General features: G+C 65.3%; 1 protein-coding gene across 13 annotated transcripts in view; it reads left to right on the top strand.

Annotated features, from left to right (window-relative positions):
• Positions 1–17,599, top strand: part of KDM4B (lysine demethylase 4B) — a 132,492-nt gene extending 114,893 nt beyond the window's left edge. For 8 of the 13 annotated variants that reach the window (XM_042928097.1, XM_042928102.1, XM_042928095.1 and 5 more), the window contains 11 exons: positions 1,897–2,348; positions 2,613–2,733; positions 4,737–4,915; positions 6,954–7,176; positions 8,438–8,514; positions 8,773–8,828; positions 9,012–9,120; positions 13,029–13,463; positions 13,801–13,920; positions 14,445–14,537; positions 15,537–17,599. In XM_042928097.1, coding sequence (XP_042784031.1) covers positions 1,897–2,348; positions 2,613–2,733; positions 4,737–4,915; positions 6,954–7,176; positions 8,438–8,514; positions 8,773–8,828; positions 9,012–9,120; positions 13,029–13,463; positions 13,801–13,920; positions 14,445–14,537; positions 15,537–15,713 — 2,042 coding nt within the window. In that variant the 3' untranslated portion in view covers positions 15,714–17,599. Of the gene's footprint in view, positions 1–1,896; positions 2,349–2,612; positions 2,734–4,736; positions 4,916–6,953; positions 7,177–8,437; positions 8,515–8,772; positions 8,829–9,011; positions 9,121–13,028; positions 13,464–13,800; positions 13,921–14,444; positions 14,538–15,536 lie in introns of those variants that run through there. The other 5 variants (XM_042928091.1, XM_042928096.1, XM_042928092.1 and 2 more) reach the window with 4 other exon arrangements.
• Positions 17,600–18,774: the final 1,175 nt, after the last annotated feature.

Raw genomic sequence — 18,774 nt, forward strand, 5'->3', positions numbered from 1 at the left:
CTCCACCTCCTCTCCCTGCACCTCCACGTTTCCCACCCCCCCCCAGCCTCCACCCCAGACGCTTCTCTCCCACCTCCACGGGCGACCTTTCATAGCCATCCAAGCCCCGCGTCTGTAGGGGAGAAATGGTTTTGTCTGCAGAGCAGAGAACGTCTATTATGTGCTTTCCTCAGCCAGATAACTATTCATGAGGCGCAGGCAGGAGGGGGGCCTCGGGAGCAGTCGGGCTCCTGCAGGGGGGGCGGTGGCACGGGGAGGGGGAGGAGTCCCACGGAGGCCCTCGGAGTGCTCAGGCCTCGGGCCATCCCTGCAGCCAGGGCAGGACTGTGGCCTGCAGATGGGGAGCAGTGGGGAGGAGAGGGGAGGGGGCCTGGCCTGGAGGCTCCACTGCTCCCAGAGGCCGTGGGGTGTTGGGGGGGGGGGGGCGAGTCGGCAGTTTGGCTCCGTCCCAGCAGTTGGGGCTGGCTGTCTGCAGGATGGGACGCCCATGCTTGCCGGCTTCCTGGGTCGGCACAGGTCAAGGGTGACGTGAAATACCCTCCCCTTGGGAGCCTCACCTCTTTCAAGGTCACGTGGATGGGTTTCTGCGGCAAGAGGTGAAACGGGGCCCTGTTGCAAACCAGAACGCAGGTGCTTCACCTTGGTGGCTGCTTTCTTGGAGAGGGAGGGAGCCCTGGCCCCCGGCGTATCCTTATTTTCTCCGGGGCCGGTTCAGGGAGACCCAGACCGTAGGTACCCTCAGCAGGGCGACCAGCTCCTCCCGGGTTCCCCAGGAGGCCCTCGGGCCTAGGCAGGCCAGGCAGCCTCTGCCGTCACTGCTCATGTGACGTCTTGCCCCTGGGGACCTGGGACATGCAGACGAGGGCCTGAGCGAGTGTGCCCATTCTCCATTGGGGCAGGCAAGGCTCGGGGGTTCCAGGGCTCAGTGTGCTGTGGGCTCCGTGCTCCAGTGGGCCACCAGGCTGGTTAAGTCCTTGAGGGCAGGGGTCCCCGATGCCTCGTCCTGAGCACGGCGGGCCTCACGGGGGTCACGACCTACAGAGTTCCCTGTGGCTTCCACGACTGTGACCTCAGACTCACACGTACGTTCTGGCACCAGGAGGGCAGCAGCTGGCCCGGGTCGCACGGGGCTGAAACGAGGCAGAGCTGGCCCCTGCCCGGGTCTCCGGGGGAGAGTGTGTTTGTTCCCTGCCTCTCCCCGTTTCTGGAGGCACCGCATCCTTGGCTTGGGGCCCCTCCTCCATCATCAAAGCCAGCGGGCCAGGGTGTCTTTGACCCTTCTTCCGCGGGTCCCTCTGCCTCCGGCCACAGCTGGGAAAGATCCTGGGCTTCTAAGGATCCCTGTTAGTACGCTGGGCCCATCCAGACCTTCTCCTGTCCTACGATCGTTAACCCCTCCGCAGTCTCCCGCCACGTCAGGCTCCACATTCGCAGGACGCGGGCATCTTTGGGGACCGTGATTCCACCAGACATTCGCTCATCCGTTCAGTTTTCTCTGATGTGCTGGCCCCCAGTTAAAACACCACTGAAGACACCCCTGGCCGGCCTCCCGCCCTGCCACCTGCCGGAGATCCCCCAGCACCGGCCCTCGGGGGTGGCCCTCCAGGCCCAGCAGGCTCTCCAGTTCTGCTCAAGCGACCACTTTTCACGGTTTGGGGTTTGAGGTTTCGCTTTAAAACAGATTCCACAGGACGTACGCTTTACGTGTAGAAATCTACAAAACCTGGGTACTGCCTTGCGTCCGTCCCGCTCCTTGATGACATTTGGAGCAGTCCCCCACCCCCACCCCGCTTTGCAGGAGTCCGAACCACAATGTGGCTCTTCTCTGGGGGGCTCGCAGGAGGGTGTGTGGCTGCTGGCCTTGGCACCGACCTGTCTTTTCCTCTTTCCCCACAGAAGACGGAAGGGGCAAGCTGCGGCCAGCCAAGGCCAAGAGCGACAGGAAGAAAAAGAGCTATGGTCCCCTGCACCCCCACCACGCCCTCTTGCCCCAGCTGCCGCCGCCCCCACCCGCCCAGTTCCCCGCCGAGGAGGCACCCAGGCTGCCACCCCTGCTGGAGTCCCCAGCGCTGGCCCCGGGCCCCGCGCCAGCCGAGGAGAACCCCCCCCCACCGCCTCTCAACGTCGTGCCCCCCGAGGCACCTGGCGAGGAGCCAGAGGTGAAGCCACGCCCCATCATCCCCATGCTGTATGTGATGCCGCGGCCCAGCACGCTGTGTGACAAGGGCCGCGTGTCCTGCCAGCAGGCCTTTGAGCACTTTGCCCAGAGGGGCCCCACCTGGAAGGAACAGGCGGCCCCCATGGAGCTGACAGGTCCCGAGGAGGATAGCAGAGCCGGCGAGGTGCAGGTAGGAGGGTGTCCGCGGAGGTCCCTGGGGCTCCCACCTGCCCGGTGCTCCCACCACGGCCCTGCTCGCCTGAACCAGCCCCCTCGGTGCATCCCAGAGGAACCACGGTAGCTCCCGGCCAGCCCTTCCTGGGGCCTTGATCCCACGGCTGGGGACTCCGGCCTGCTGCGGAAGCCAGGCCGTCCCCTCTGCCCTGGGAGGCCGGGCTCTGCTCTGGGTGTCAGAGCCATGCCCTCCCCAGATGCTTCTTGTTCTGCGTTTCAGGCACCGTCCACATTTTCCAAATTGAAGATGGAAATCAAGAAAAGCAGACGCCACCCCCTGGGCAAGCCACCCACCCGCTCCCCGCTGACCGTGGTCAAGCAGGAGGCCTCGAGTGACGAGGGTGAGCGAGGACGCCTGTTCCCCCGGTGGCCCGTGCCCTGGCCTCCCTCCGCTGCCTGCCCCACCACCGACCGAGGTCGGGCCCCCAGACCCCCACCCCTGCACGGAATGTTGGACTGAGTAGCCCCCGCTCCTCCTGCAGCGCCCCCCACAGTCCGGCCTGACCACCCCAAGGCCTTGCCGCCACCCCCGTTCGCTGTTTCCCACCTTGGGGTGCGCGCTTTGTGCCGGGGCCAGGGCCTGAAATGCACAACGTGGCCTAGGAGGGGCAGGGCGCAGGTCCTGGGGCTCCAACCACAGCCCACACTTAACGTTTCTATAACTCAGTCTCCCCATCTGTAAACTGAGGGCTGCCGGCCCCGTGGGGCATTCTGCCGGGAAGGCGCACGGAGCCAGTGCCCACGGAGCGTGCCCGTGGTGCTGAGCCCGTGGCGGGTGCTGGGAATGCCGAGGCTGGGTTACTGCTGATGTGGCGCGTTTTGCCTGTGGTTTTACTGAGCCGCGCACCTGCTCTCGTGAGAGCCGAGCAGGTGCTGTTCCTGCCAGAGGCTCCTTCCCCCAGGCCTGGGGGGGCTGTCCCCGCCCCTGCCCCCGCTCCCGTGGCCTGTGCAGCCCCCAGGTGGGCAAGGACCGTGCCTCTCCCTCTCAGGGGCTCAGGGCTCAGGGTCTGCTCGGATGCCTGGTACGGGTTAGGCCTCTGGAACATTTGCAGAGCAGGCCAGCAAGCGAGCAAGCGGGACTTGGCCCCGCGTCGGCCGCACCCCCCTGTGTCGGGGGTTGAGAAATGACTCTGCTGTTAGGGTTAGGGCTGTGCCCGTAGGAGCAGTGCCACGCCGACGTCGGGGTGGGAGGAGCGGGGGGGGGGCAGCTGTCCCCAGAGTCGCACCATGACCTGTCCTGCGGCCAGGCCACTGTAGGGAGATTGGAACAAACCTGGGGAGCCAAGAGCCAAGAGCCAGGGTTGAGTCCTCCGGCAGAAATCCCGCTAAGCCAGGTTTTCATCCTCAGCGTCGGCCTTTTTTTATGTGGAATTTGTGCCCAGTCGTCTGGGCGGCTCCTTCCGTTTCCCCATCTGATCTGAGGGCCGGGGGGCAGGAGGGGCTCTGGAAGCACCTGGGACCGCAGGGCCAGGGCCCCCAAGGGCAAGGGAAGCTCACAGGGGGGCCAGACGTGGCCTTACTGTCCGAAAGACTGTAGCGTCACCTTTCCAGAAAGTGCCTCCAAGGCCTCCCCCACCAGCCCTTCTGGCGCTTTCTTGTGAGACCGTCTGGGCCTGGGCTCTTTGGCGACAGAAGGAGGCCAACAGCTCTCGTCACCGGCAGGGTGCCTGGGCCTGCTTGGGGTCTCCGTGTCCCCAGGCAGAGCAGTCTTGGCCCGTGAGTCAGGTCCAGCCCCCCACCCCCCGCCCCGGGCCGTAGGAGACCCACAAGTGCATCTTGGGGGTCTGCACTGACCTCCTCCTCACTCTCATTGAGGCTCGAGGCCCAGGCCTCCAGGCTCCTGTCTGCGTTCTCTTCCCACCATGCCTTGCCGGCCCAGCTGCTGTGAGGTTTGGGGCCTGGGGATTGAGCACCCGCTTCTCGGGGAGGGCTCCTGTGGAGCATCGGGGGGCTCAGCCCTGGGTCCCCAGGAAGCGAGGCAGTGGGCCGTGGGGCGGGGGGGGGGGTTGGGGCGTGGCTGGCTGCTAGCGAGAGCAGAGCAGGCGTGACAGGTGACAGGCGAGGTGGGAGGGACGGCTGTTTGCAGCCTCCGTCTTGGTAGTGGCACGGGGTCACCGGAGCAGGGGAGTGACGCCGCTCTTCCTCGGTCCCCCCCGCGTGCCTCTCTCGGCGCGGCTGAGCTCGGGGAGTCCGCGCCAGACCCGCCAAGGCCGCGGAAGTGGGGGCCGGTCACCCCCGGGGCTCCCCGCAGCGAAGTGCCCGCAGGGTGGGGACGGGTTCCTCTGGGCCTCCAGCCATGCCCAGGTTTCTCTCCGTCCCCTCCCGCCCTCCTGTTTTCCTCTAGAAGCCTTCCCTTTCTCCGGGGAGGAGGACATGAGTGGCCCCGAGGCCTTGAGGTCTTTGCTCTCCCTGCAGTGGAAGAACAAGGCTGCCGGTTTCCAGGCCGAGAGGAAGTTCAACGCGGCGGCCGCCCTGACCGAGCCCTACTGTGCCATCTGCACTCTCTTCTACCCTTACACCCAGGTGAGGGAGCTCCGGGGAGGGTGGTGGAGACCAAGGGGCCGCTGGCTGTGGGAGCAGTTTGGAGCCGCCCAGCGGGCGGCCCAGGGGGGTGCGGGACAGCCGCCGAGGGAGCGGCAGAAGCTGTCGGCATTTGGGGCCGCGTGAAGCCCTTGGAAAGGCTGCGGGGAGAAGGGGGGAGCCCGGCCTCTGAGCTTTACCAGAGAGTGACTGATCGACGGCACAAAAACGGGGCAGCCGGTGGAGGGAGCGGGGCCTGGCAGGGGGGCGTGCGGGTGGCCATCAGCAGGTGGCCGGCCTCAGCTGTCCCTCAGGGGCCAGGGGCGGCACGGAGCCGGGCCCTGACCGGTCGGGCCTCTGAGCCGAGAGGCCGAGAGGCAGGACACCCCGTGTCACCCAGCAGGGCTGTGAGGAGCCCCAGGCGGTCTCCACTGAGCCCGACGCTCCTGTCCTACACTCACTCCTGGCTGGGCCCCGCTCTGTCCTGTATTTCCCAGCCATCGGCCACCAGGCCCTGCCCTGTTTGCTGCTTCACCGCTGTTTCTCCCCGTGGCCCCTCCCCCACACCCTGACCTGCCTTCCAGCTCTTTCCTCCCTCGACAGCCCTGGCAGGAGCCCTGCCCGAGGCCCTGGCACACGTTCTGGAGGCCACTCTAGCCACGGGCTCCCTGGCCGGAAGCTCCACCAGCCTCTGCACGGGGCGCGCACGGCCTTCCTCTGCTGTGACATCTGTCCCCTGCCGTGCGCACAGCTGACCCCCGAGGTCTCTCCCACCCGCCCACCTACCCGGCCCCCTGCCTTGCCAGACAGGTTTCTGTTCATCCCTGAGTCTGCTGAGCTGCTTCCTCTTTCCTAAGCCCTCCTGCACCTGCTGTCCCCGGGCACCCCGCACCCCAGGCTCACCCGCCCTCGCTCCCACTCTCTGTGTTCATCGGCCCCTGGACTGGGAGTCCCTGGAGGGTGGGACCCGGGCCGAGTTGACTTTGGGTCCCTGGCTCCTGGCCTGGCACCCATCGCTTCCCTTGAGTCAGCCGGGCTACCCGAGCTCTGGGCTCCAGGCCCAGGGCAGCGCACTTGTCTTAAGGGCCCTGCGGCCCAGCGCTGCCCGGGGCGCTGTTTCTACACAGATTCAGTGTTTGCAGAACTTGACATAGACAACTTCTCCAGGCGCGTCCCTCTTAACGCCGCTGGTTGTCGGGGCGCTGGGGACTCTGCAGTCCAGTAGCTAACGTTCATTGCGCCCACGGTTCCGGTCAGAGCCCTTGTAGATGGGGGCCGGGGCTAGCTTGTCTCACGAGGGTGAGGAAAGCCTGTGCCAGGCACGGTGCCTCCAGCGGGGCTCCTCCCTCCCAGGTCAGGAGCAGTGCAGAGTCCTGCTACTTCTGAGACCGGCTGGGGGCTGCCGGGCCGGGGTGCCACAGACAGGGTGTTTTCGTAACAGTCTGTTCATGGGACGGGATCTGGGCTACAGCCTTTACGGGACATATGTCAGAAGTAGGGGGAACACCTCACAGAGGTTCAGTCACAGGGCCATGTGGACAGACAGAGCAGGCGTGAAGGGCTGGGGGCCGCCGGTCTTGCGGGTGGGCTAGGCTCCCAAGCGTAAGTGAGCAGAAATCTGAAGGTTCCTGGCAGCAGGAATGGCGCTCGCAAAGGCCCTGGGGCAGGGTGGTGTTGGAGGCAGAGCCCGGGGGCTGGCGTGGTTAGAGTAGAGGAGTCGAGGGGCAGCTGGGGTGGGGAGCGAGGGTGGCAGGACAGTGTCTTATGACTCTGACTTGGGAGGGTTTTCCGTGGGGGCAGGACAGGGACTCACTGTGTTTGAGGAGGATCTCTTGAGGGCTCTTGCCTCAGGGTCGAGGGCTGGGGGGGGGGGGGTGCAGGGCAGCCTCCGGGGGACAGTGAGAAGCAGCCCGCGGAGTGTCTGGAGGACGAGGCCACGAGAGGCGCGGGCACGGGGCAGAGTCGGGGAGGGCCACGGCGCCTGGCCCCGTGTGCTGCCCCGTGTGGGCTCCCCGCTGAAGGCGGCGACCTATTCCTGCAGTCCCTACAGACCGAGAAGGAGGCTCCCCAGGCCTCTCTCGGGGAGGGTCCCTCGGTGGCTCCCCCTTCCAAAAGTGGCCAGAAGACACGGCCGTTGATCCCCGAGATGTGCTTCACGTCCGGCGGTGAGAACACGGAGCCCCTTCCCGCCAACTCCTACATCGGCGACGACGGGACCAGCCTGCTGATCGCCTGCGCCAAGTGCTGCCTGCAGGTTCATGCCAGTGAGTCCTGGGCCCGGACGCCGGCCCGTGGGAGGACAGCTGTGGCACCTGTGGCTTGGGCCCCCCCACCCCCACCCGGTTAGGTCTGCGGAGCCAGCGGGCCCCCTTCTCTGGGCTGCCGTCTTGGGCCTTCCGCACGACCTGGCGTCACGGGGCGGCCTCCCCCCTGGCCAGTTCGGACGGTTCCACCGAGGCCTGAGATCTACAGATGGTCCAGGGGATCTGATCTGTCCCTGCCGTCGGTGACCGGCCCCCCTCCCGAACCCTGAGGGCCCGACTCAGCCCGAGACAAGAAAATGGGTGTGTGCCCCTTTCTCCGGTGTTAGGGGCAGCAAACGCGAGCCCGAGCTCCCGGCAAGGGAAGGAAGCTTTTCCGGAGCTGTTTCATTTCAGGGCCTGCCCTGCGGAGTCCTGCCCAGAGCTCGTTTTGTCTCCTGCTAGGAGCATAGGCCCAGGCTGAGCCCGCCCTCTGGAGGGGCCTGAGTCTAGCTTCCGGGACAAGCCTGGGAGGCAGAAGGCCCAGCATAACCCCCGAGACCAGGCACTGGAGGGAGGTGGGGCCCCCTCTTCCTCCAGGAGGAATACTTTGCTGTCCCTCAGAGCCTCTGTGGGGACACAGCAGAACACTACAGTTCTGTGGCCTGGTGGCTGAGGTCCCCTGGTACTGCCGGATGGCGACCCCGGGGGTAGGGCAGAAGAGCCCTCGCTCTGGGGCGTGACCTCTTGACTCCCCCACCCCCCCCCCCCCCCCGCCCCCGCCCCTGCTGCCTGCCCGTTTCTAAACCAGGGCCAAGGTCCTAAGCGAACCATCTGGGTAACCCAGAGCCTCCCAACTTCTGCTTCCTGAGTAGTGATTTTGCCTGAACACAGGGCCCGGCCCGGCCCGCTCTGCCGTCTGGACTCTGGCATCCACGAGGCCCACTTTGCGTGGCGTACAACTGCTTGGTCACTTTTCAGGCTTCCCAGCCTCCCCTGGCCTGCAGAGCCTGGGCCTTTTAGATGTGACTGGAGACAGCGAGGGCCGCTCTCGGCTGAGCAGCCCCAGCAGGGGGCCTCGCTCTCCTTTCCCCTACTTGTTTCAAACAAGCCATTTCTAGACCGTCCCGCTGTGCGCAGTGGCCTGGTTTCAGGAGGGAGGGTGGGGAGAGCAATTGCCCTAAATGCCGCTGCCGAATTCCAGAAGGCCCCATCAGCTGCAGCGGGCGTCCTGGCGACAGATGCCGCCTGGCTCAGCGGTCCCCCCACCCTCGCTTGTTTGCAGGTTGCTACGGCATCCGCCCCGAGCTGGTCAACGAGGGCTGGACGTGTTCCCGGTGCACGGCCCACGCCTGGACTGCGGTAACTCACCCCCGCGGCTGGGTGGTGCTCTGAAAGCCGAGAGGCCTGTGGGACCCGGCCCGGCCTGATCCCCAGGGTGACCTTGGGCGGCCTAGTCAGTTGGGGACCCGGCCCCGGCCTGATCCCCAGGGTGACCTTGGGCGGCCTAGTCAGTCGGAAACATCAGGACTGCGGGCAGGGGTGGGACCGGCCCCAGGGCGGCGAGGTGGTGGCCCTGCCCCCTCACCACCTCACCACCGGGCTGTCTGGTTCCCGCAGGAGTGCTGCCTTTGTAACCTCCGGGGCGGAGCCCTGCAGATGACCACCGACCGCAGGTGGGTGGCCGGGGGCTCCCCCTGGGGGTGGGGGGCCGGGAGGACCCAGCGCGCCCAGACTGCCCCTGAAGATCCTGTAAGCCCCGACCGGCCGGCGGCCACGCGGGGCGCAGGGGTGGGCGGTGGTCGTGCCAGCAGGGGCGGATCGCCTGTGCGCCCTGACGCCAGCCTCCCCGCAACCAGGTGGATCCACGTGATCTGTGCCATCGCGGTCCCCGAAGTGCGCTTCCTGAACGTGATGGAGCGCCACCCTGTGGACATCAGCGCCATCCCCGAGCAGCGGTGGAAGCTGGTACGTCCCCTGGGGTCCTGGCCCTGTGGGCGCAGGGGGCGCAGACGCCCCATTGCAGTTTGGCCAAACCTGTTTGCTCTTAAAGGCGCAGCAGGCCCCTGGCTTCTGCGGTCTGTGTGCAGAGACGCGGTCTCTGCACAATCTAGCAGCCCTGTGCTTGCCGTCCCGCACAAGGGGGCGCCGCACAGCCTGCCCCCGTCTCCTCCGATTACTTCCCTCGGGCTCTGCGCCCCTGACAGACTGTCCAGTGCACGGTCTGGCGGTGCGGGCGGCTCCCTTGTCCTGCAGGACTGAGCTTCGCGCACCGAACGTACACGCCCCCCCTCCCCTACCCCGGCCACCACCGCTCTGCTGTCCGCCTGTCAGAGTTTGCGAGTGGGGTCACGCAGGACGTGTCCTGTGTCCGCTTTCTGTCACCGAGCACAGTGTTCTCCAGGTCTGTCTGTGTGGCTGCAGATGGCAGGGTTTGCCTCTCTCTGTGGCTACGTCACATCCCCGCAGTGCATCCTCCATTAACGGGCACCTGGGCTGTTTCTGGGTCACGGCCATGGCCCTGAACACGGGGGTGCAGATACCCCTCTGAAATCACGTGTTCAGTGCTCTTGGGTAAATACCCCTGTAGTGGAATTTACGGGATCGTATGGTGGCTGCATTTTTTTTTTTTTAATGTTTTAAGTAATGTCTACACCCAGCGTGGGGGTCAAACACAACAACCCCACGCAGGGAGTCAGATGCCCTACTGACTGAGCCGGCCAGGCACCCCTGGCGGTTCTATTTTTAATGAAAAAAAATTTTTTTCTTAGTTATATTTTTTCAACGTTTACTTATTTTTGAGAGAGCGTGTGGGAGGGGCAGAGAAGGAGAGAGACAGACTCTGAAGCGGGTTCCACGCTCCGAGCCGTCGGCACAGAGCCCGAGGCGGGGCTCGAACTCACGAACCGTGAGATCCTGACCTGAGCCGAAGTCGGACGCTTAAGAGACTGAGCCCCCCAGCATCCCCTACTTCTAATTGTTTGAGGAGCCTCCATACTGTCTTCCGCGGCAGCTGCCCCGGTTTGCGTTCCCACCAGCAGCGCACGAGGGCTCCCTTCCCTCCGCCCGCGCGCCTACACTCGCCCGTTCGGTAGGAGCCGTTGGAACAGGCGTGAGCTGGGATCTCGTGGTTTTGATTTGCGTTTCCCTGACGATGAGTGACGCGGAGTGCCTTTGCACGTACCTGTTGGCCATCCGGACGTCCGCTCTGGAAAAATACCTATTCGGGTCCTTTGCTCATTTTTGAATCGGATTGCTGTTTTGCTACCGAGTTGCAGGAATCCCGTAACTAGGCCCCTCTTGACGCGCGTCGCGCTTTCCGTCGCCATCCTCCGCTGTCCTCCGGTGGACTGTGGCCTCGAGGGGCTCACGCCTCCTCTGCGCACCGATGAGGACGGTCGCCCCTGGGGGAGCCTGTGGGGCAGCGGACGGAGCGGGACGATGAGCAGGCCACCGGCCAGCCCTGTGACTAGACAGGTCGCTGACCTCTCTGTACCTCAGCTTTTCCCTCCGTCGGCTGGGCCGCCCGTGGCCTCCTGTGTGGTGAGCGTTCACGGGGCCTGACTGTGCGTAAGCTCCCGCCGTCAGGCTCGTCGTGGCCGTGAGTTCGCGGGCGGCTTCGCCGGGGACCCGTGTGGCCCACCCCGGAATGCAGGCGGGCAGAAGGCAGAGGAAGCGGGCTCTGGGCCTGCCGGGGGGGTCCTGTGGGGCCACCCGGCCGGGTTGACGGGGCAGCAGGAGGGAGCCCGTGTGGGAGGGCGGGGGCCTTGGTCACGGAGCCAGCACTGCCCCCACCCGAGTCCCGACAGGTGATCAGGAAAGGGCCGGGTGGCCGCAGGGGGCTCCTCCGGGAAGGCGGGCGTAAAAGGCTTCATTATTCAGGGGACGTGACGGTGCCGTGCTTGGCGCCCGTGATAGATCCTCCCTCCCAGACGCTTTATGGATCATCTGACATTTCCAGCTTGCAGCCTCTTCATTACCAGTACTTGTAACGATGAATTAAAAATCCTTCTACATGAGGCTCACTTGTACTGCCTAATGGAGCCTCGTGAGGAAGCCGGCAGCTAACTCCTGCTTGTCCAGCCACCCGCCCGCCTTCCCAGGGCCACGTGCTGGCCGCGGGCTCGGGGATGGTCACTCCTGGTCATCTGTCCATCTGTCTGTCCCTATGACTACCTGGCCTCTGGCCCCGGGCACTGGGGCTGCCCTGGCTCGTGGGGGCGGGCCCCATGCCTACGGGGGCCTGAGCCCAGACCCCCTCCCGGGCTCGCCAGGTTTGCGCCCATGCTCAGCCCCGTCACCAGGCTGGGATGGGACCTGGAGGGACTTCGCGGTCCGGTGGAGACTCCAAGCGAGTCAGCTTGTGATCAGCTACGGGGGTGGTACAGGCGTGGCTGGTGGGGGGCGGGCGGTTTGAGCCGGCTCTGCCCTCTCGTCACCCCTGCTTTGAGGGGAGGCGCTGACGTCTGGCGGTGCTGGTGCAGGAGGGAGGGTGGGCCTTTGCCAGAGCAGGTTGGCGGGTGGGCGTGAGGGGCAGGTTGAGCACAGGGGACTTGGTACGGGGCGATGGGGGGCGTCTGCAGGCAAGAGCAGCCTCCACGGCCAGCGTCACGCCCGTCGGTGACCCCGGCTGCCCCAGACCACCGCTGTGCACGATGTCCGCCCTCCCTGCACCCCCTCCGTACAGCCTCCACCCAGGGAGACCCAGACGCCCAGCACCGGAGGCTCCGACAAATAGTGCGGTGGGGGCCTGGCCTGCATTCTCTGCGACGCGGGAGCTCGGGATGAGGGCCCCGCCACCCACGGGCTGAAATGGGTTGTGCTGTGCCAGCCCAGCTGTTGGGTCCTCCTGGGCCTCCGCCGGCAGGTGGGGGCCTGGCTCCCTGCGCCTTCCATCCCCTGCGGAGGAGGCCCAGTCCTGGAGGGTTAACGCGCCCCCGCCTGTGGTTGTGCGCCCGGCCCCGCGGGCTGGCGGGATTAGGTATTGACAGTTTAATAATGAGATCTCATTGCCATCGATCGGCGGTGGGCGTGCTCCTGCTGTGCCCTGTGCTGCGCGGCTTATCTGGCCTTTGAACACGGTTTACAGAGCGATAAAGGCCCACTTAGTAAGTGTAGGAAATGCTCACAGTGGCCGCCCTCGGGGCGGGGAGGGGGCAGGGCCGGCCTGCGGGGCGGACCCTCCTGGGGAAGAGCCTCCGGGAGGAGGAGGGGGCGGCTCCACGGTGCCTTATATTCAAAATTAAGGTAAAATTCCCCATTTCAAAGTACAGTTGAGTGACTTTTAGTACGTTCACGGATTCAGGCAATCATCACCATGATCTGGTTCCAGAACATTCCACCTCCCCAGAAAGAAACCCGTCCCCATCAGCTGTCAACCCACCCAGCCCCCGGCCCCCACGAGCCCCCTTCCCGTCCGTGGATGAGCCTGTTGTGGACGTTCCACTCGCGTGGCCTCATATCCCGCGTGGCCTCTCGTGTCTGCTTCCCTCCCTGCGCATCGTGTGTTCGGGGTCCGTCCGCGGGGCGGCGGGGGTGGGCGCCTCGCTCCTGCTCCGGCCGAGGGACGTGCGCGTGCGTGTGTCCCAGGCAGCTACGCAGAGACCGTGGGGGGAGGAGGATCCGCAAGTGCTTCTGGAGGAAAAGCCACTGGCTGGGTCTGGGGGGGGCTCCACCCACCACGGCCAAGACCCCTGGCCACGCAGAGTTCTGCGGGCTTTTCCCACAGTGCTTCCCCCAACAAACGCCAGCCCCCGGGGGCTGCTGAGTTCCTGCCCTGGGGCTGGGGGGCGGGGTGTGGGTCGCTCCCGGGAGACAGCCCCGGGGGTCCCGGAAAGGGCCTCCTAGCCCCATGTCCTCGGCCTGTGTCCCCCCAGAAGTGCGTGTACTGCCGGAAGCGGATGAAGAAGGTGTCAGGAGCCTGCATCCAGTGCTCCTGTGAGCACTGTTCCACCTCCTTCCACGTGACCTGCGCCCACGCCGCCGGGGTCCTCATGGAGCCTGACGACTGGCCCTACGTTGTCTCCATCACCTGCTTCAAGCACAAGTCAGGGGGCCACACTGTGAGTGCCCCGCCCGCCCCCTCCCGCCCCCACCCCCGGCCGGCCGCCTGCGCGCCGACAAGGCCCTGTCCCCGCCGCCCCCAGGTCCAGTTCCTGAGGGCCGTGTCCTTGGGCCAGATGGTCATCACCAAGAACCGCAACGGGCTCTATTACCGCTGCCGGGTCATCGGCACCAGCACGCAGACCTTCTACGAAGTCAACTTCGACGACGGGTCCTACAGCGACAACCTCTACCCGGAGAGCATTACCGTGAGCGGGGCTGTCCTCGGGAAGCCGGGGAGGGGGGAGGGCGGAGGGGGGAAGGGGGAGCACGTGGGGGGGGCGGGGCTGTCCTCGGGAAGCCGGCTAGGCCCCTGCGGTGCTCCCCTGGCCCCACCACCGCAGGAGGGCTCCCCGGGTTGTGCAGACGCTGAGCAGGAAGCAGTCAGTTCCAGAGTCGGCCGCCTGTGCTCACGCACTTGCTGGGAGAGTTCAGGCCCGGAACGCCACTCCCCTCCTGTGCACACACTCGAGGGCCCGGGCAGATGACAGTGGGAGGCATGGGAGGCGCTGAAGCCCCACTTGCCGCCCCCTTCCTCCCTTGCAGAGTAGGGACTGTGTCCGGCTGGGACCCCCACCCGAGGGGGAGTTTGTGGAGCTTCGGTGGGCGGATGGCAACATGTACAAGGCCAGGTTCATTTCCTCCGTGACGAGCCACGTCTATCAGGTGAGCCGGCCCCTGCTTCGCCGGGGCAGGGACGGAGCCACGGATGGGCCGTGGCCAGCTCCCGCTGGGGACATAAACGCTCAGGGTTTCTTAGGCCTTTAAGCGGGGAGGGGTCTCCGCTTGTCCGATACTTTCCCCCCAAGTTGTCTTTCTGACTCCGCATGTCTGGTACGCCATACAGACATAAAATTTACTGTTTTAAGCATTTTTTGGCATACAGTCCCACGCCCCGCATTTTTTTTTAATCGCGGTGGTTGTGAGTTTCTTTCCGTGATTGTGGAAGGGAAGTTATTCAGCAGCTTGAAATCTTAGAAGAAGATCACCCATGTGCCAGCCACCAAAGTCGACGGCCGCTCGTCCTTGGCTGTTTTGCTTTCTCTCGCGTCCGCCAGCCCCTGGATCTGTCCGTGGCACACCCCTCGCCCCTCCCTCTCTGGGTGCTCCTACTTGAGGAGTGGGGGCGGGGAGGCCGCCAGGGCAGGGCTGGCCAGCGGGGCGCCGCTGAGAACCGCCTCCCTTTGCAGGTGGAGTTCGAGGACGGGTCCCAGCTGATGGTGAAGCGCGGGGACATCTTCACCCTGGACGAGGAGCTCCCCAAGAGGGTCCGGTCGCGGCTGGTAAGTGGCAGAACGGGGTGGGGACGTGGCCCCCAGAAGCCGTTAGTGGTCCTTGTGGAAGCAGCCTGTCCAAATGGCCTTGACCTCCCCCTCGTCCTTAGTCGCAGGGCTGGAACAGCCCAGCCAGGAGGAGGTGAATCTGCGGGGGGGGGGGGGGGGGGGGGGGGCATTGTGCTCGGTGCACAGCGGCCACAGGCCGCCTGAACACAAAACCTGAGCTCAGAGCTGCTCCAAAGCTCATCCCTTTTCAAAGGGAACAATGAGTCCCAGAGGCGAGGGATGGTGACGGGGCTTTTTCTCCCGGGCCCTTTGCATTTGTGTTTCTCCCGTCTTTAATGCCAAGGCAAGGTTTTGACGAGCAGGGGGCTGTGGCCATCGGTGAATGAGCTCAAAGTAAGAGCTGGTGTGGGTCTCACGGCCGACCTGACCCCAGGATCCCTCCGGGAAGCACAGGGGGCCCAGACGGAGCCCAGCCACCCAGCCACCCTCTGGGAGGACAGCCCAGGCTCTGGCCCTGGGGCCCGTGACTAGGGGGGCCTGGATGGCTCGCACACGGGATCGGGGGCTCACGCAGAGGCAGGAACGCTGGGCAGCCGTCCCTGGCGACCGGTGTCACTCCCAGAAGGTCACTGGTTGAGGGGCCGTGCCTGGAGGCCGCGGGCATGTGCTTCAGCCGGGTGCCCGCACGGAGCCCCCCGAGGGGCTGCTGTGACGAGGCATCTTGGGATTTTCAACCACAGACGTCGTCTGTCACGGTCCTGAGGCCAACGTGTGGGCTCAGATTTGGTGGCTGGGGACAGCGGCCTCCAGGTCATAGACGCCTCCCCTCTGGTGGCAGGAGGGAGAGGGAGAGCTCCCGTGGGCCTCTTTGTTTACGGGCCCCGATCCCATTCACACGGCCTCCTCCCGATACCGTCACCGTAGGGGTCAGGCTCCCACAGACGGATCTGGGGGCGCCCCGCTGCCACGCTAACCCCCGTGCCGTCTGGTCTCCCGCAGTCGCTCAGCACGGGGGCACCTCAGGAGAACACCTTCTCGGGAGAGGAGGTGAAGGCCGCCAAGCGCCCGCGGGTGGGCACCCCACGCGCCCCCGAGGACTCAGGACGGAACCCGGACTACCTAGCGTTCATGGAGAGCCTCTTGCGGGCGCAGTGCCGGCCCGGGGCCCCCTTCTAGGACAGCCGGCCGCCCGGCGACCCCTCGGCCCAGCAAGGCAGGCGGCGGCCGGCCCTGGCGTTTGCTTGCTGTGAATTCCTGTCCTCGCCTCCCCGGCCCCCGAGAGGCTACCTCTGCGCGGCCGCCCCCGCTCTGCGGCGACAGGAGCCAGCAGGACGCCGGCACGCGGCCCCCGGACTCAGGGAGCAGGGCCACGCGGGCTCTGGGGGGGCCGGCCGGGGACTCGCGCCACCCCCACGACTCAGATTCGTAAACCATGTAAGCTCTTCTCGAAAAGGTGCTACTGCTTTGCCTGCCTCCTGAGCAGCCTTGGAGGTTGTGACTTCTGTACATACGTGACCTTTGTGAGGCTCTTTCTAGAAATACCTGTTGTTTAAAAAAACACGAGGAAAAAAAGGAAAACAAAGAAAAGGAAAAAAAATCCCCAAAGTTGTTTTCTAGATTTGTGGCTTTAAACACGAAACAAAACAAAACACAAACGTTCTTTTTTTTCCAGAACCAAGATACGCTGAGGGAGATAAAAGCATCTCGGGTTTTTTGTTGGCTTGTTGGTTTGTTGGTCATTGTTTTAAAACCTCGCTTGTCTGCGCACCAGCGGCAGGGAGGTGCCCCGCATGCGGGGAGGCCCGGTGGCACCTGGGAGGCCAGGCAGGGTGCCGGTGACAGGGTGACGGGCGTCGGCCCGTCCCTCCTCTCTCCGGGACTTGGCGAAGGTCTGGGCGGCCGGCCCTGCCTGCTCCCTCTGGGGGCGACCACCAGCTGCAGGGGTCACAGAGCCCCCTTCCGGTCCACGCGCGCCTTCACGAAATAAACACGCTCTCTCCTGGTTTGTTCCCTCTCCTGCTTCTTCCCCTCGTGACTGCACTGCCGGCCGGGGGCCTCCGCTGTTTGCAAAAGGCTCCGTGTCCCCAGAGCGTCCCCCCTCCCGGCCGTGTGCGTGGCCGGGCGTCTGTTCACCGACAAGCGTGGGTGACATCCGTGGCTGTCTGGGGAGGGAGGATGTGAAACCAGCCAGCTCTCCTCCCCCCCCCCACCCCCACCCCGTGGCCCCAGGCCCTGGCCGCCGCCCCACCGGCGCAGGGGTGCCTGCCTTGGACCCCGAGGGGCCGATGGCGTCCGCGTCTTGCTTGGGAGACGTGGGTCTGTGCGTCTGGGGGACGCTGATGTCCGCACGGAGGAACCGGGGTTTCCGAGGCGAGCTTGTGAGGGGCTTTGGGCCCCCGCCCAGCTGCCCCCGGGAGCCTCGCCCACCGCGGCGGCCCCTGCCGTCCTGCCCAGGGATTGCCGGCAGAATCTGCTCGTGTAAAAAAAAAAAAAAAAAAAAAAAAAATTAAAAAGAGTGTTCTGCTGGTTGCCAGGCCAGAAAGAACTATATAAGGAGAACAGAAAAGATGTAAATGAGCCGAGAACCTTGCGTTTCGTTGGTGGGGGCGGGGGGCAGGTGCCCTGGAGGGGGCGGGGGCGGGAGGTGCCGCGGGGAGCCCGCCGGATGTGGGGGTCCCCCTCTGCATGCGGCAGCCCCGCGGGGCGCCGGCACTGTGTTCATATGTAGTTTGAAAATGCTATTTATATTGTAAAGGGAACAGGAGGAAGGGGGCTGGCCCTCGGGCGGAGGGGTGGGCCAGACCCAGGCGGGGTCTTTCTGGGTCTGGGTCTGGGTCTGGGTCTGGGTCTGGGGCGACGTGCAGACAGGCCGCGGCTCCGCGAAGGGGAAACGCACATTTCCCCACCAACGTATACCCGTGTCTATGTACAAAAACGAAAAACAAAGCCACCCGCCCTGATTTTGCTCCCACCCAAGATTAAGGATGCGCTGTATTTTTGCCTAATTTCCCCTGCCTCTAGGTTCATAATGAATTAAAGGCTCGTGAGCACTGCGAAACAGAGCTCCCTGGCTGGCGGTGTCTTCATTTCGGGGTGGGGGGCGGGCCCCCAGGAGGGTGGGGGGGGGGCGGCCTGGCCCCTCGTTCCCGCTCCGGGCTTCCTGGTGGAGGGTGGTTCTTCCCGGCCGACGTCTGGCCGCGGCTTGCGTCCCCCCACACCCCTTCCTAGAGTCTGTCGGGCTCCACTCACAGGCAGGCTGGTGGCAGCGGTGGCTGAGGCAGCAGGCTCCCCCCCCCCCCCCCCGAAGGACAACTCTGGGGGCGCCTGGGTGGCTCAGTCAGTGTCGATCTCAGCTCAGGTCATGATCTCACAGTTCATGAGACCGAGCCCCGCACTGGGGCTCTGTGCCGACAGCGCGAAGCCTGGAGCCTGCTTCGGATTCGGTCTCCCTCTGTCTCTGCCCTTGTCCCACTCACGCTCTCTCTCAAAAATAAATAATCTTAAAGAAAGGTTTAAAAAACAAAAAAATTCTGTCTTTGACCCCTTGTTTGTCTGGGGCCAGTGGCCACCTTCTCCCACTGCCCTCGTGATCACGACCCAGTTCCAGTGACGTCTGAGCCAAGGAGGATGCCACGCTGTGGGGTCTCCCAGGCCTGGCAGGAGGCTGGGCCCCCAGGCTTTGTGAATGTGCCACGAATCCAACAGGTCCTGGGGGGGCGGGGTGGCACCAAGGCAGCAGGTCGGACCCCCGCCTTGGTGGAGCCAACAGGACTGGGCGGGGCAGCCGGTAAGTACGGCTCACCCGGTGAGGTAGAAAGAGCAGGGGAAAGGGAGTCTTGAAGGAGGATAGAGTGCCAGAGGGCATGGTCCGTGCAAAGGCCCCGGGGCAGGACCTGGCCTGGCATATGGGAGGAGCGGTGAGGGGGCCTGTGTGGCTGGGGCAGAGTGAGCGAGGTGGGGTGGGGCGGGACGGGAGGACAGGGAGGGGACGGGGCAGGTCGTGCACAGCCTCGTGGGCCTCCGGAGGACCTGGGCTTTGACCCCAGGGAGGTGGGACCCTAGAGGGCTGTGGGCAGAGGAGGCGGGACCTGACTCTGGTGCTCATGTGCGCCCTCTGGTGGCCGCTCTGCGGAGGCCGGGCTGCGGGGGTGGATGAGGGCAGGAGCCTGCGGACCGGGGCTGACGGGACTAGCTGAGCATCTGGAAGGTGGTTTGGCCACAGGCTGGGGTGAGGCAG

This window comes from Panthera leo, chromosome A2, assembly GCF_018350215.1.
Source record: "Panthera leo isolate Ple1 chromosome A2, P.leo_Ple1_pat1.1, whole genome shotgun sequence".
NCBI classification, from domain to species: domain Eukaryota; kingdom Metazoa; phylum Chordata; class Mammalia; order Carnivora; family Felidae; genus Panthera; species Panthera leo.